General features: G+C 34.6%; 3 protein-coding genes across 3 annotated transcripts; 1 reads left to right on the forward strand and 2 right to left on the reverse strand.

Moving 5' to 3' along the window:
* Positions 1-1,621: 1,621 nt before the first annotated feature.
* On the reverse strand, positions 1,622-5,044 carry MEE11 (RNI-like superfamily protein). Its single transcript, XM_078324022.1, has 3 exons — positions 4,595-5,044; positions 3,316-3,638; positions 1,622-2,117 (listed from the first exon to the last, which is right to left on the reverse strand). Exons 1-3 carry the CDS (start codon positions 4,925-4,927, stop codon positions 1,835-1,837), a joined length of 939 nt encoding a protein of 312 aa, XP_078180148.1. The 5' UTR covers positions 4,928-5,044; the 3' UTR covers positions 1,622-1,834.
* A 4,622-nt stretch (positions 5,045-9,666) lies between these two features.
* On the reverse strand, positions 9,667-10,456 carry LOC144574392 (uncharacterized protein At3g17950-like). Its single transcript, XM_078324350.1, has 2 exons — positions 10,258-10,456; positions 9,667-10,170 (listed from the first exon to the last, which is right to left on the reverse strand). Exons 1-2 carry the CDS (start codon positions 10,318-10,320, stop codon positions 9,730-9,732), a joined length of 504 nt encoding a protein of 167 aa, XP_078180476.1. The 5' UTR covers positions 10,321-10,456; the 3' UTR covers positions 9,667-9,729.
* A 2,042-nt stretch (positions 10,457-12,498) lies between these two features.
* On the forward strand, positions 12,499-14,368 carry LOC144574401 (uncharacterized). Its single transcript, XM_078324362.1, has 3 exons — positions 12,499-12,914; positions 13,423-13,934; positions 14,045-14,368. Exons 1-3 carry the CDS (start codon positions 12,822-12,824, stop codon positions 14,109-14,111), a joined length of 672 nt encoding a protein of 223 aa, XP_078180488.1. The 5' UTR covers positions 12,499-12,821; the 3' UTR covers positions 14,112-14,368.
* The last annotated feature ends 363 nt before the right edge of the window (positions 14,369-14,731 follow it).

Consider the following 14,731-nt stretch of genomic DNA (forward strand, 5'->3'; position numbering starts at 1 on the left):
AGCTCCTTTTTTTCTAGTGTTTTTTTGGCAGTAGAAGTCTCCTGAAAAAATAAAAAATAAAAATGACAGGTACTCTTAGTGCATGTTGCCATCTTCATGTGTCTGGCGTGTCTAGACTCTAGACTACATGTAATATAAAGTAAAAAAATCATCTATGAATAATTATAAATTTAATATTTCATACGCGGGTTGACATTTTACTCCACATGAATTGATACTTATTCGTTGTCTAAATTGACATGTGGATTACATTATTTTTGCTAAAAGATAGACACTGAATTATCTTGCTTTGTTCACACTTCTCCAAAGTAGTATGTAAACTTGTAAAGTTTATTACTTCATATTTATCCATGTGTGTGACCAAACAATGAGCTTTCTGTTTGGTGCTCTGATCTATAATGACCCAAAGAGGAAATTACTTTGTAATATTATTAAGCCTTACTGTGTACATTTATCCCTTACTCTACTCATGAAAAGGAGGTATGAACCATTCCAACTTCCCTTGGACTCCAGAGAACTATATACATAACGAATATTATGCATGCCAAGTGGTCCCTTATCATTTCTTGCATGGGGTTACAAATTTCTACAATGAAGACCAAAGACTTAACTCTTACTCCACAGGAAGTTTCTACAAAATAGACGCAAGCTTGGGTGTAAAATTAACTCTTCATTCCACACCTTCTTATATCTCCATGGATGCATCAATCCATTTCACTTTTCAAAATTATTAAAGTTTTCTACAAAATAGACGCAAGCTTAGGTGTTAAATTAACTCTTCAGTCCACACCTTGTTATATCTCCATGGATGCATCAATCCAGATGCTGATCGTGCAGAGTTATTATTTAGTAGTCTTAGGTTCCAAGCAGTGATTGCAAATCTGAAATCAGGAAGAAACTGATATATATACATACATAGTTATGTAATAAGAGTAGAACTAGCGTGTTCTTAACTCAAGTCTAAAACCCGTCAAATCAATTTCAAATGACAAATTCGAACCGTTGAAACCCTCCTATCTTGCGAGTGATGCGTCTATATGTAAAAATTTTAAATATTCGAATTAATTTTGTATTAAAGTCAAGTTGTCAAAATTAGAAAGTTACTAAATTAATTTTAATGCATTCATTTTTTGAAAGTTTTTTGACCATTTGACTATATAAAATTAATTTGAAAATTAATTTTTTTTTTACATGTAGACGCATCACTTGTAAGATAGACAAGTTTCAATAGTTCAGATTCATCATTTGAAGCTAACTTGATGGATTTTACACTTGAATTCACCAAAGGTCGGTGAACTTAAGAACACCCTAGTTCTACTCATGTAATAATATTGTTTATGTCAAATGATTTATTGCGTAAACAAAGAGAATGTCGAAAGAAACTATGTTATAATATTATTTATATGAAATCTATTTATTGCATAAGCAAGAAGAATGTCAAAAGAAACTTTTGATTTAAAAAATGGTACTTTTAAATTTGAAGACAGATGTAAGACATCAAGAGAGGACACTAACTTGCTTTTTGACAGGCCCAAACGTTGTACCCAATTTTATATTAGAAACTTTAAGAAGAATTTTATTTTATTACTCATGTTCTAGATTAATTATGAGCTATTAAATGGAAATTCAAAAGCAGATAGCAAAAATGTAACCACCAAGGGAAAGTTGGCAAAGTTCTTAGAAAAGCTGCAATAACAGCTCTTCAATACTCAAAATGAGTTCAAAACGGCATTTAAAATCCAAATACAATTACAAAGACAACAGCATCAAAATAAGTACTAATAAGTTCTGAAGCATATTGGAAATAATTAACAGCTCATATTGAGAACCATTTCTAGAAACCAGCCTCAGGTACGTTGTCCAAGAAATCGCCATCAGCACACTCCTGACAAATGAAACCAGTTGTGGGCCCCACGATGCTATTGTGCCCCTTGCAATAAGGCCGGTTGCAGGTGTTGCACTTGGGAAGCTGGAGCCAGCAGTCAAGGCATAATAGGTGATTGCATGCGCTCTCTGCGTGACTCATGTGTTCTGGGTCTATGCAACCACCACAATCTTCGCACCTGGCAATGCAAAAGAAACAACCCCTGCACTCGATCCACCGCTGTTCCATTCTCCTGCAAATTATTTTGAGATTTTAATAAATAATTAGATCAAGAGAGATTGCAATACATCATGAGATGGGAAATCAAATCCCTTGTTGAGATGCTTGAGATACTTATCAGGGCTGAAATGACTGTAGGCCCGCAAAGAATATAGGCCCAATAACTAGCACAATTACTTAGTCCAGGTAGAGGTGAAAACACAGTAAATACTATCAGATGGAATCATGTAAATATTATCAGATAGATGGTAATCGCCAATCCATATTTCTGTCCAGATTCCTTTTTTCAGGATACATGTACTGATAAAGAATGCAAAACAAATTTGATGGAATATAGATGTTTTTGGATGCCAAAAACAGCTGTATTGAACATATTTTGGCACAAGAACTTGTTATTTAAAACAAATTTAAACCTAGGACAAGTACACCAGGTATACATTTAAACATATTTTGGACTAATGAGGCAACAGCTGAAATTTAAAAGTGTTAACTTAAAATTTCCATATCCATTGATCTGAATATGAATAACCTGATTTTGACTTTACACTCACACACAAATAGTATCAGTATCTGCATGTCCTATTTTCAAATGCTGAAAAAAAAAAATGCTATATGTTCATATTTTGCTGGAGATATTCATGTTATATCTGTATCCTCCTTTTTACTAATACATATACAGTAACAATAGATATGATCCGACTCCATTTAAATTATAGACCCACCCCAATCCCTCATCCCTTTCCCAGGCAGCCCCCTCAAACCCAATCAGATCCAATGTTTTGAGAATTCAATAACAACCACAGACTTGACAAAAAAACCCAGCCAGACCCCCAGAAAGAAACACTCAAAGGCGACTCCAAACCAGTTTTTATAGGTACAAAAACTGAAATGATACAGACCTAATTGGATTTACTTGTGACCAAAGTAACTAATATTGAATGAAGATGGATCCAAAATTAAATTCAACGGCTCAACACGAAAACAAAAATTAAATTGGAACCCCATTTGAACCCAGAAGAACACGACCAATTCTGCCCATTTAGCCCCTGTTGGGATCATGAAGTCGGCAAGGAGATGTAGCATATCCTAGCAAGTAGCCAATTACATAGTAGAAAACTAGTTTTGGTACCCACAATAAAATCATGGCACCTTAGCTCATGGAACCATTAAGTGGAGAGAGCGAAAGAGATAAAGCATGAGATATTACTAACCTGCACTCATCTCTTGTGCAATCAAACACCAATCTCACAGTCCGGCACATTGGGCACATGTCAACATCTATAGGCCGTCCATCATCACTGTTGATCGATCCAGACGAATGATTTGAGCCGTAGAAAGAAGGCATCGGGGATTTGGATAGCAAGCCATCTTTACAGAGAAAAGAGTTTAGGACATCAAGGTGGTCCTTTTCTATATTACAGAGGCCACGCAGCCGAAGCTGTAGCTGATTAACATTTCCCTTTCTCTCATGTAGGCGCTTGACCACCTCAACCATGCCATCAGCTGTCAGGCATACGCATCCTGGCACAAAAAGCTGAAATTATTTACAAACAAATTTAATTAGTAAATATAATTTCTGTTTGTACCAATGACGATATTTTTATAGGTATTGTACCAAATCAATATCAGATTTTTCAGTTTCTGAACATCTTCTAGTGCCCAAAAAAAGAAAAAGAAGTCCCAGAATAAGAAATGTTCCTTATAAAAGCAGTGAGGATAAATAATGGTGCATTGTCCTAGATGCTGGTGTAAGGATGATGAATGCTACACAATATGATCTACACACAGAATCTTGCAGTCCATCAATATTCTTGAGATTATTCTCCCTACTTTTTTTTATAGGAGAAATATATTGATTTTGAAAATTCTGGACCATCCAATATCATCATATGCTCCCAATCCAAAACAAATAGTACAGAAGAATCTAAAAAGTGGTAAAAATTTGGTCCACTACAACAGTTGAGTGTGGAGATCACATTGACCTGCCAGCATGGATCAGCCGAGCAAATTTCAAAGCTCTAAAATTTGAAGCTGTAGCACCAGCCAATCAGTACTATGCATAGCACCAAAGCCTACCTATTGTAAGGATTTGGTACTGAAATATAATACGATAATGATAGGAATTTATGGTGTCAGTACAGGTTACTCTGTCACTGCACAACCAATGACCGCAAATTTGGATAGGTATCTCCAGCCAATTCCACTTACCAGTACAGTACATAAAGGTCAGTCTCAGAGAAATGGCTGCCTTCTGGACAGTAAGAAAGTTATTTTACCAGCGCTTGTTTATACATTTTAAAATAAACTATTGTCCAGTAAGCCTCTAATTTAACTAGAATTAGGACTGAAAAATAAGCTGGTTGTTGGGTTACCAACCATAAATGAGTACACATATTCTTAGCTTATAAGAATAGCTTCTAATTTCAAATTAAATTCCCTTTACTTCCTAAACACTAGCTCATAACAAATACTGAAATATGCAAGGGTCACCTTCGTAATTCCAGGATTTTGCTCAACAACAGTAAGCAATCCAGCATCAGAAATTTTAAGACAATTGAACAGAGTCAAGGATCTGAGCGTCCCTTCAGCTCTAGAGGTGATAGCTAGCAAGGATTCATCAGTAAGCTTGGAGCTGAGCGGAGACTGCACCGTGATTTCCCTCCACAACGACGGGTCATTGGAAATGGTGTCACAGAAAATCCGAGAGACGCTCTGGAAAGCCAAGAGCTCTCTTGCCTGGAGGTAGTGAAGAACTAGGAACAGAGCGCCGTGTGGGGACTCGGGCTCCGTCGGAGAGGCGTTCGAACTGGAGAGGTGAGACATTGTAGTGAGAACAGAGAGAGAAAGAGGCGTATGAGAAAAAAAAAGTGGCAGGAGGTGAGGAAGCGTTGCGTCGTAGATAATATCGGCGAGTCACGTGAGCTGGTATGCGGCTGCGAGGAATCGGGAAGGGAATATTTCGTCGGCGATTCGAGAATCTTGTCTGAACTGGGCTTCGTGGACCCACCCTGAGATGATAATATGGGCCGATAGGAGATGAAGACTGGTGAATGCGGTCCATATTTATGTTACCCGGGCTGCAGAAATTTAATGAAATCAGCGGTTTTCAAACCAGCTTAATATATAGTAAAAAAATTCCAAAAAATATAAAATTTGGTCTCCAAGTAGATTATAATATAGATTAAACATCTAACGGTTTGGATTTGTTGTTTGGACATCACACGGCTAAATAAAGCCCCGGCAACACCTCTGCTGAAATGCTGCTAGCAGCAATTTAGACAGACCATATATATATATATATATATATAGAGAGAGAGAAAGAGAGAGTGGCTAATATGCATTCGGTTGCATATGGACCGAAGTGCTTACGGTCCAAATTTGATTTTTCAAAATCCAAACGGTCGATCTGAACCGTTCATCTTGTTCTCCATATTAATATGTGCTTGGAAACCAAATTTTATATTTTTCTGAATTTTTTTACTATTTATTAAGTATTTTACCAAATTGTTGATCCAACGGTAGCTGCTGATTTTACTGTTTTGTTAAGCTACCGTTGAATCAACAATTTTGTAAAATACTTAATAAATAGTAAAAAAATTCAGAAAAATATAAAATTTGGTCTCCAAGCACATATTAATATGGAGAACAAGATGAACGGTTCAGATCAACCGTTTGGATTTTGAAAAATCAAATTTGGACTGTAAGCACTTCGGTCCATATGCAACCGAATGCATATTAGCCACTCTCTCTCTCTCTCTCTCTCTATATATATATATATATATAGGATTTGGCTAATATGCTATGGGTAGCTAAGAGGCCTCCCGGGCTACGGCTCAATATTCGACTTTTCAAAATCGTAACGGTCGATCCGAACCGTTCATCTTGTTCTCCATATTAATATGTGTTTGGAGACCAAATTTTACATTTTTTAGAAATTTTTTACTATTTTTTTAGATTTATTGAATATCACTGTTTTTATGGTCCAGATTTGTCTGAAAAACAGCGATTTTCAATAAATCTAAAAAAATAGTAAAAAATTTCAAAAAAATGTAAAATTTGGTCTCCAAGCACATATTAATATGGAGAACAAGATGAACGGTTCGGATCGACCGTTAGAATTTTGAAAAGTTGAATATTGAGCCGTAGTACGGGAGGCCTCTTAGCTACCTATAGCACCGTAGCTAAGTCCTATATATATATATATATAATCCTAAACCCTAAATATAGCCCCGGCAACACCTCTGCTGAAATGCTGCCAGCAGCAATTTAGACAGACCATATATATATATATATATATATGGGGTTTTCTTTTTTTGCTTCCTTGTGTGTACCGAATCATTTCCGAATTATACTCGAATCACGAACTTTTGATTCTGCTGAACTGAATTCGAACTATTTGTTTGTCACTATGTTTGGGAGTTGAGACTTGGAAAGGGAGCATGTATTGCATGTTGGATTGTGCACAATTAATCACATGAATGTGAAATGCAGTATTAATTATTTGTGGGGTCCTGGATGGAATGTTATTTGTCACCTCTAATAGTCTAATCATACGCAATCAATTACTAACATTAAAGAAAAGTCATCAACTAAAATAGCTTACATTAAAGAAAAAAGTTGTGTGCGTAATGAGAGAGAAAATACATGAAGGTATTCAATTGCAATATTAATAACTGAAGCACGTACCAGCGCATATTATTGCTAGTCAAAATATAAGCAGTTTGTTACTGTGAGGTCAGGAAAATTACTAAATGATCGAGGGCATATATAAAAACGCATATCACATATGCGTCATGAAACTACAAAGTTCTGACCTTTATTTCTCTTGCAAAATATGTATTATTTTACTATATTATTGACCATATATTATATATGACAAAAGTGAAAACGGAGCGGATAAAATCTAATTTGTATTTGATATGTATTCAAAAATTAGATACGAATATCTATACGGATACATATATGATTATAAATTTTAATTATCCGTATTTAAATAATAGATATATACCATATAGTTTAATATATATTATGAAAAAAATTATATTATTCACCATTATAGTTAGATAAATATAATGAATATCAATTTGATATTTTTTTAATAATATCAATTTTATATTTTTTTTAATAATATTTATATTTTTTAATAAATATCTGTATCCGATACATATTCAAAAAATAATTACCGATATAGATATGATATACCACAATCTGATCCGTTTTCACCCCTGAACCTAATGTCATGTTTTCATAAAAATTTTGAGGAGCGAGCGGTTGAACATAAATTACCATACAGAACTCTGCACAAAGAATCAGTATATTACTCAAGTTTATTAAATAATAATAATGATGCGGGTACATAGCCTCAATCCACTATAGTGCTCAAGTTTGCTTGTACTAAATACAACAAATATTTTTTCAAAAAAAAAAAGTAGGAGAGAAACCAATCTACTATAGATGTTTTATGGATTGTTTGGTTGATCAGAAATAAAATTTGTTTTCAAAATACACCAGTACTATCTATTAGTTTCGTAGCATCTTATATTATCACTTTGACTTCATATTGGTGTAAGGCTCGTTTAGATAATTCATATTTTAAATTCTCATTGATTATGTTTTTTGATGTTTCTACTCTGACTCAGATAGGCCCCCCTAATAGTGATATCAGACACAGACTCTTAGGACAGAGCCAGCTCCCTTATGGTTTTAGATGGGATCCCTTTTCTTGGTTTAGAAGAGTCGGATGATAGAGATATCTATAATGTCATTGATGAGACAGCTGGATTTTTGTCTCCTGATGGGTCTTTAGTTGATACTAACTTCTCTTCCACTGGTGTGATTGCTACTAGTGATTGATATTAGTGATTTTACTGATGTTTGTTTGATTATATTTTATGGTATACTATGTTTTGTGGTTGCTGATACTAGTTAGTTGATAGTTGGTTGATGTTTTACTAGTTTAAAATAATTGAATTTTTGTAGGAACTATGTTGTTTCGAAACAGGTGGAATTTATTTTTTAAGGTATAAATCAAGTAAAATAATTTTTATAAGGTGCGTTAGTGTATTTGTCAACAGATACATATAAAAGACAAAATAAACACCATAAAATTTCTTCCCGTTTTCATAATTAGCCCGGAAAAAATGTTCACATCACTGGGTTTAGTGCATTCTCGAAGCAATTACGATGGGTGCCACCAAACATTAAACTTTACAAAAGTATAAACGATGCTTTTGTGATTATAAATTGGACGTTTGTAGACTATCATTGTTTTAAAACCACTTAAAAAGAATCTGATAGTTTGCATACATCACTAACAATAATTAATTTATTACTTAATAATATGTTAAAGTGAGCGGCTCTTAGCAACCATGTCATCAATTTCATCGTGCAAATTTAGCAAATACTACATAGAGTCATAGATAACCATCCTCAATTTGGCCGAAATTTTTACCATCCTCAATTTGATGAATTTTTTTTTATTAACCACTATCAAAGAAAAAAAACTATAAATTATGGGGAATTCAAAAAGTACCAGGGCCTCTAATTCAATCTGTAACCGTAGATTGAATTAGAGGGTCCTCAAAAATAAAATAAAAATACACTATAATATACTGATATTTAGGTTTTTGGGGGCCTCCAATTCAATCTGTGTCCCTTCAAAACTGGAGATACATATTGTATTGGAGGCCTTGGTATTTTTCGAATACCTCAATTTCAGTGATTTCTCCAATTCAATCTGCATTTTAAAGGTTGCTAAGCCACCCTCATAAATTAAAATATTATAGTTTGGTTCATTAGATTTTATAAATTTTATATGCATTAATAACTTTTAACTCCAGTTATAAAATTAAATTACACTATATTTGAATTTTCAGCCTTGTCAAACTCTATTTTCTAGTTCCGTCTCCGAGGATGGAGTCATAGATTGAATTGAAGACCTGATATTTTTCGAATTCCTCAATTTCAATGGTATTTTGATTTTTTTAATGATATTATAAAAATTTCAGTCAATTTAGATATGTTTGATCTTCAATACCAAACCACCGACAAATTAAGGATTATATGTATCGCAAAGAAATAAAGTGCCCCAAGAAAAGTGCAAACAATGCAAAGCAATAGTAGAGTTTCCTACACTTGATCTCTTCTTTGTGTAGACAAAAGCAAAAGGGACAAAGGGTGAGAATTAGAGAACACAGAAAACAATGTCTAATCTAAAAAGTTACAAGTGGACAGCTCCAAAGCAATTAATTAGTTTTAATTACAAGCATAAAAACTATAAAGTATGTTAACAGCTTTAAAGGAGATTCAAAGAGTCTAATAAGCAATTGCTTATTAGTTGCCTCAGAAGCACTGTTGTCACGGTATGCGCTCGTCGGACGGACAGAGTACCGTCAAGCGATTATTCGGAAATAATCGGGAATATTTAGGCATAATAATAATCGGCTAATTATTCGAGAAAATCCATGACGGTTTGATCACCGCCAACGACTAATCGGACGATTAATCATCCTAAACGAACGTCTTTTAATTACAACACTGATCAGATCAAATAGTTTAAAATTTTAACACCTGACATTTCTTGATTAAGAAACAATTATAAGAATCAATCATCCTTTGATACAAATTCACACTTTGCGGCCGCCACAGCAGATCCCTGTCAGCAACACTGGCAGCCTACCCAGCCGCCGCACTAGCAACCTCCTCCGTCCAACCTGAGGTGGCGCCGCCGCCAACGCAGGAGGCAACACCATTCCATTATCAAACAATCTACCGCCGCCAGCTCTGACTGCCTCATTCTCTACCAAACCACTACCATACAAACTCCTCTCCACCTGAAGAAAGTCGCCCAGTGAAGTTGGATCCGACATGCGATCCCCACAAAGGTTGAACCGCCACCTCCTCCCTCCTGTCCGTCGCCACCTCCATCGTCGGACCACCGCTGTTGTTGCCCTTGGCCTGATTCGCTGCTCCTGGTTCAGCCTTAAACTCGTACTCCGGTTGTAGAAATTGACCCCCATCAGTGTACCGAGAGTAGTACTCCGGTCAGGGAAGAATGAACCTGTCGACTAACAATTCAAAGAACGCTAGTCAAGTTGCAATTAATCAAACGGTTATCAAGAATTACATGATTTGATATAAGAGACGATGGTTACCTCTGTATCAAGGTCGGAGGAGGAGAGAGAAGAGTTGCTCGGAGAAGATGGGATCGTGTCCATTGGCAATGTGGGTGCCAAGTGGAGATGGATAGGAGAAACGGGGAAGTTAGGCGACTGGAGTGGCTTCGTGGCAAGGAAGAGATGTGGTTTAATGTCAATTGTTATCGGTTCTTCTATTTCTATTTCTTTTGTAACCAACTGTACAGCATGTTATTTGTGTAATATGTGAACTTGGGTACAGTCATGTACGTAGGGTAGACGCCATAAAAGATCTCAAAATTGAGTGATTATATCTGGGACCGTTGGATGATGTGGCATTCTGTTACGGAAGCATTGAGATACGTGCAGGTGAGAACGAATCTCGGCAAACGAGACAAGGAATTTCTGTCTTTTTTTACTCGGAGAAAACGATTCCGGCAACGGGTCAAGGCCAACAAATTGGGACAGTGGAATGGATATTCTCCGTTCAATGGATAAATGGAGTCTCCATTGAGATGAGGATTGTTCTCTTTACCCTACCGACTAGCTTTCTGATTTTTTTTTTTCCCGACTGCAACTTCTAGTTCAGAAACTTCAGCTATGCAGACGTAGTAGTCATAACTGTAACGAGTCGCTAATAAGTAAAAGAAACGACTCATCTCACGTTTATACATTCTCTTCTTTGCATTATATCAAACTTCAGAAGAAAACTCGAAGACGCATACCTCCAGAATTTATATCACCCAAAGGTAACTCAATTTTTGTGTTTAGATTCTGACCGTTCGATCGTAACTAATATTAAAGGAGTCCTTGTTCAAACGGTCCTGATTTAAACTAAAAATTTAAGTTACTTTATAGGTTCCGAACTCTCGCCGTCAATAGGCCATCGTGAGCCCCACACATTTTCTGCGGGCCACTGAGTGCGAGAAGCGAGACAAAGAGTTTGGCCAGTTTTGTAAATATCTGTATACGCTTGCTTGTTAGACTGATAGAGTATCGTCGTTTTCAATTAAAAAAAAAAATAGAGTATAGTCCATTAATTAATTTAAAATAATAAAAAATAATTGATTAGTTAGTTAAGAAAATTTGTGACAATTTGATTATTGTTAACGACTAATTAGACAATTAATCGGTTTAAACAGACGTTTTTTATAACACTGGTTTTGACCGTTTCTTTGGAAATATTATGTTGTGTTTTTAATTGTGTATTCGTGTTTTTTTTAGTAAAAGTTGAAGATTAAGTCATCTAACTATTTAATATTTATAAAAAAAATATTATTTTCAAATTTCAAATCTGCGATCTCTCGTACATAAAATATTGTTTTTGCCACTGATTCTTAACCGTCTATTCGTGTTGGAACTGAATATAATTAGTTAAAGTCTCACCCTAACATGAAAAGTAAGTCTTTAATCCATTTTAACATCCAGATTCAGATTCAGAGGTTCCACAAATTTAAGCCGTTTTTTTTTTTTAATTTGTAAGCAGAAATGAGATATCAAGAAATCTTTATTTATTTATTTTTTTTAGTTTAAGTCCTTCGTCATTTGAAGCTGATTTAATAGATTTTAGACTTGAGTTCACTGTCAGGTCAAAAAATTTAATTTTAATTATTCACAAAATAAATTTCAGCCAGATTTGAAACATACAATTTTTTACACAAGAAGTATTGTCATAGATATTAAATAAAAAAAAATTAATTACACAAGAAGTATTGTCATAGATATTAAATAAAAAAAAATTAATTATATGTAGTGCTAAATTTTCTACGTCAATTATCATGTGCCATACCGGTGATTAAAACACGAGTAATCCTATTTGAGGAAAAGAAAAATTAGAAGTTATCAGGTTACAAAGAGACCAGTGTGAAATGAAAAGAATAAGAAGAAGAAACTCTTTTTGACCGGTAGTTAGTAGAATAAAGATTACAATTCAATTGTGGAAATATAAATGTGGAAGTTTCTAATCTGAAGGTTTTTCTTATGGGGGAATTTCATATATCCCCCTCAAAAACTTCAATATTACGTATTTCCCCCTCAAAAAACTATAATAACATATTTACCCTTCAAAAGATGAGAAACTCACATATTTACCCAAAATCACTAAACTAGTCAAATTTAATACTTAAAATTAAATAAACAATAGTAATTAATGAAATAAGACCATTTTACCCCTCTTCTTTCTATCTTCTCTCTACCCATCTGCTCCAATTTCTAGTGCCAAAACAGATGCTCCCAAAATTTATGCCGCCAAATCCTTTCCCCTCTCTCTCACTATAAATTTCTCTTCTCCTCTCTCTCTCTGACGGATTACTAGATGAAATCGCTAAAAAGCGATAAGATGCAATTACATTTCTTAATGAGAACCACAAGAAGATATGGAGTCGAAGCAAGTTTGGTACAACAACGAAGTGTGATTACATTACTAACAATATCTCTGAAACATTTAATTCTAAAGATATTGTTAGTAATGTAATCACAATCAAAATTAGAGAAAGAATTAAATGTTTGATAAGAAGAGATATTGTTATCTCTGATATTACCAACCTGTGCTAGATCTCCTTGATGTCATTAGAGAAAGAATTATGGTATTGTTTGATAAGAAGAGAAGAATTGTGAGAAAATGGAAGGGCTTGTTAGTTCCTACAGCAAAAGATTACCTTAATAAAATCACCAAGGTACGTATAAGGATCTGTACCCGAACAAAATACTAAACTGTTGACCATAATTTAGAAAGGCTTGCACCAAAAAAAAATACTAGATTGCTGATCAGGCTTTACATGTACCAGCAGGGTCATCTTCTTTAATGTTTCCCCTTTCTATTTTTAATGTTAACTTTGTTGTAGATTTAATTTTTATGTCAACAAAAATATATATAGATCAAGTTGGTAGAATCATGAAAAACGAAAGTTTATTCAATTTAGAAGGACATAAATTAATATAAATAGATATAATTACACGTTCCAGAGACAGAATTGGTAAAAGAAAATAATAATTTTGGCAATAAGTGTTATGTGAATGCTCCTTGCATTAGAAGGGCTTATACCAGAAACTATTGACCAGAAAAAGTACTACACTTTAGAAGGGCTTGTACCAGAATTTCAATTGTTGGGTTTAGAAGTACTAAACTGCATCTTAGTAACACTTATAAGATGATCTGTATTTTTTTTTTCTATTTTAATGTAGAACTTAGGTGAATATGAAGTTTGTAGAAGTAGTGACAACCGAGCTGAAGTCAAGTACAAGGGGAAACGTTGGGAGGTTATTTTAGATGAAAAAAAATGCTCATGTCGGGTTTGGCAAGTTAGAGGTCTTCCATGTGCGCATGCAACAGCCTTTATTGCTTTCACAAGGGATGTTAATTGGGAGAAGTATGTGGATCCATACTTCACAATCGAGAAATGTAAAGCCGCTTATGCCATAGAAATTGCTCCAATGCCTGGAAAGGATCAATGGGTGCATGGAGGAGCAGAGGAGGAGAAGATATATCCACCTACCATCAAACGTCCGCCTGGACAGCCTAAAAAGTGCAGATTTGTTCCATCTGACGAACCGAAGAGAAAACACAAGTGTCGGCGTTATGGTATGTACGGTCATCATCAAAAGACCTGTAAGAACCCAGCACCTCTCGTGACTACATCTCAAGTATCTGAATTTGGTGACTCTCAAAATACATCTCAACCATCAACTAGTAAAAGGTTATCAAACGTGTCTATATTCTCATTTGGTTAATTTTTAGAAATTAAATCTCAGTATTTATGGATGCTATTATAGTTTTGTAAATATTGACAATATTTTTTTTAATTAGGGGACAAGGAAAGAATTCACAAGCACATCGGAGTAAGAAGTCAAAGCCGTGTGATGTCATGAGTTGATGATGTTTGATTGTTTAATAGTTGTGATGTCTACTAATTTTGATTGTGATTATAATTGCCAATACTTGCATTTTGTATGTTTAAAACTTGCTGGTATTGCAATGATGCTTTTGGAACGTATGTAGTAGTAGATATTTTTAGGTTATTTTACTTTTTGCTACTTTGAAATAGCTTATGGTTGGTTATATGAAATGTTATATGAAATCTACTAAAATATAGTTTATAAGAAATTGGTTGTTTTGACTTATATATGTTGAAAAGAAATGTGTTGTGTTGTATTTTATATGTATATTGTTTACTGGTATAGCTTGAAAAAAAAAAACCATTTTCAGATTTATTTCCTAAGCATATTCAGTTTACAAGCCACTGAGTTGACTCGGACTCAACTATTTGTATAGGCATTTATTTCCTAAGCATTTTCAGATTCTATTTGTATAGGCAGAGTTGACTCGGACTCAACTCCACTGAGTTTACAAGCCATGCATATTCAGTCATCGTCATCTAGCTTTTTTGATTAAAATTCATTTTGGCGCATCTGTTTTGGCACATCTGTTTTGGCGTTAGAAATTGGAGCATTGTTTTGGCGCTAGAAATTGGAGCAGATGGGTAGAGAGAAGATA

This window comes from Carex rostrata, chromosome 22 (assembly GCF_964058835.1).
Source record: "Carex rostrata chromosome 22, lpCarRost1.2, whole genome shotgun sequence".
NCBI lineage: Eukaryota > Viridiplantae > Streptophyta > Magnoliopsida > Poales > Cyperaceae > Carex > Carex rostrata.

Bases quoted from the DNA above. Each gene is read 5' to 3' on its own strand.
- MEE11 (XM_078324022.1), bottom strand. From the start codon at position 4,927: ATGTCTCACCTCTCCAGTTCGAACGCCTCTCCGACGGAGCCCGAGTCC. The intron at 3,639-4,594 runs GTGACCCTTGCA...AAATAATTTCAG, and splicing joins AAAATCCTGGAATTACGAAG to CTTTTTGTGCCAGGATGCGT. The intron at 2,118-3,315 runs GTTAGTAATATC...AATAATTTGCAG, and splicing joins TGCACAAGAGATGAGTGCAG to GAGAATGGAACAGCGGTGGA.
- LOC144574392 (XM_078324350.1), bottom strand. From the start codon at position 10,320: ATGGACACGATCCCATCTTCTCCGAGCAACTCTTCTCTCTCCTCCTCC. The intron at 10,171-10,257 runs GTAACCATCGTC...TTGAATTGTTAG, and splicing joins CCTCCGACCTTGATACAGAG to TCGACAGGTTCATTCTTCCC.
- LOC144574401 (XM_078324362.1), top strand. From the start codon at position 12,822: ATGGTATTGTTTGATAAGAAGAGAAGAATTGTGAGAAAATGGAAGGGC. The intron at 12,915-13,422 runs GTACGTATAAGG...ATTTTAATGTAG, and splicing joins ACCTTAATAAAATCACCAAG to AACTTAGGTGAATATGAAGT. The intron at 13,935-14,044 runs GTTATCAAACGT...TTTTTTAATTAG, and splicing joins CAACCATCAACTAGTAAAAG to GGGACAAGGAAAGAATTCAC.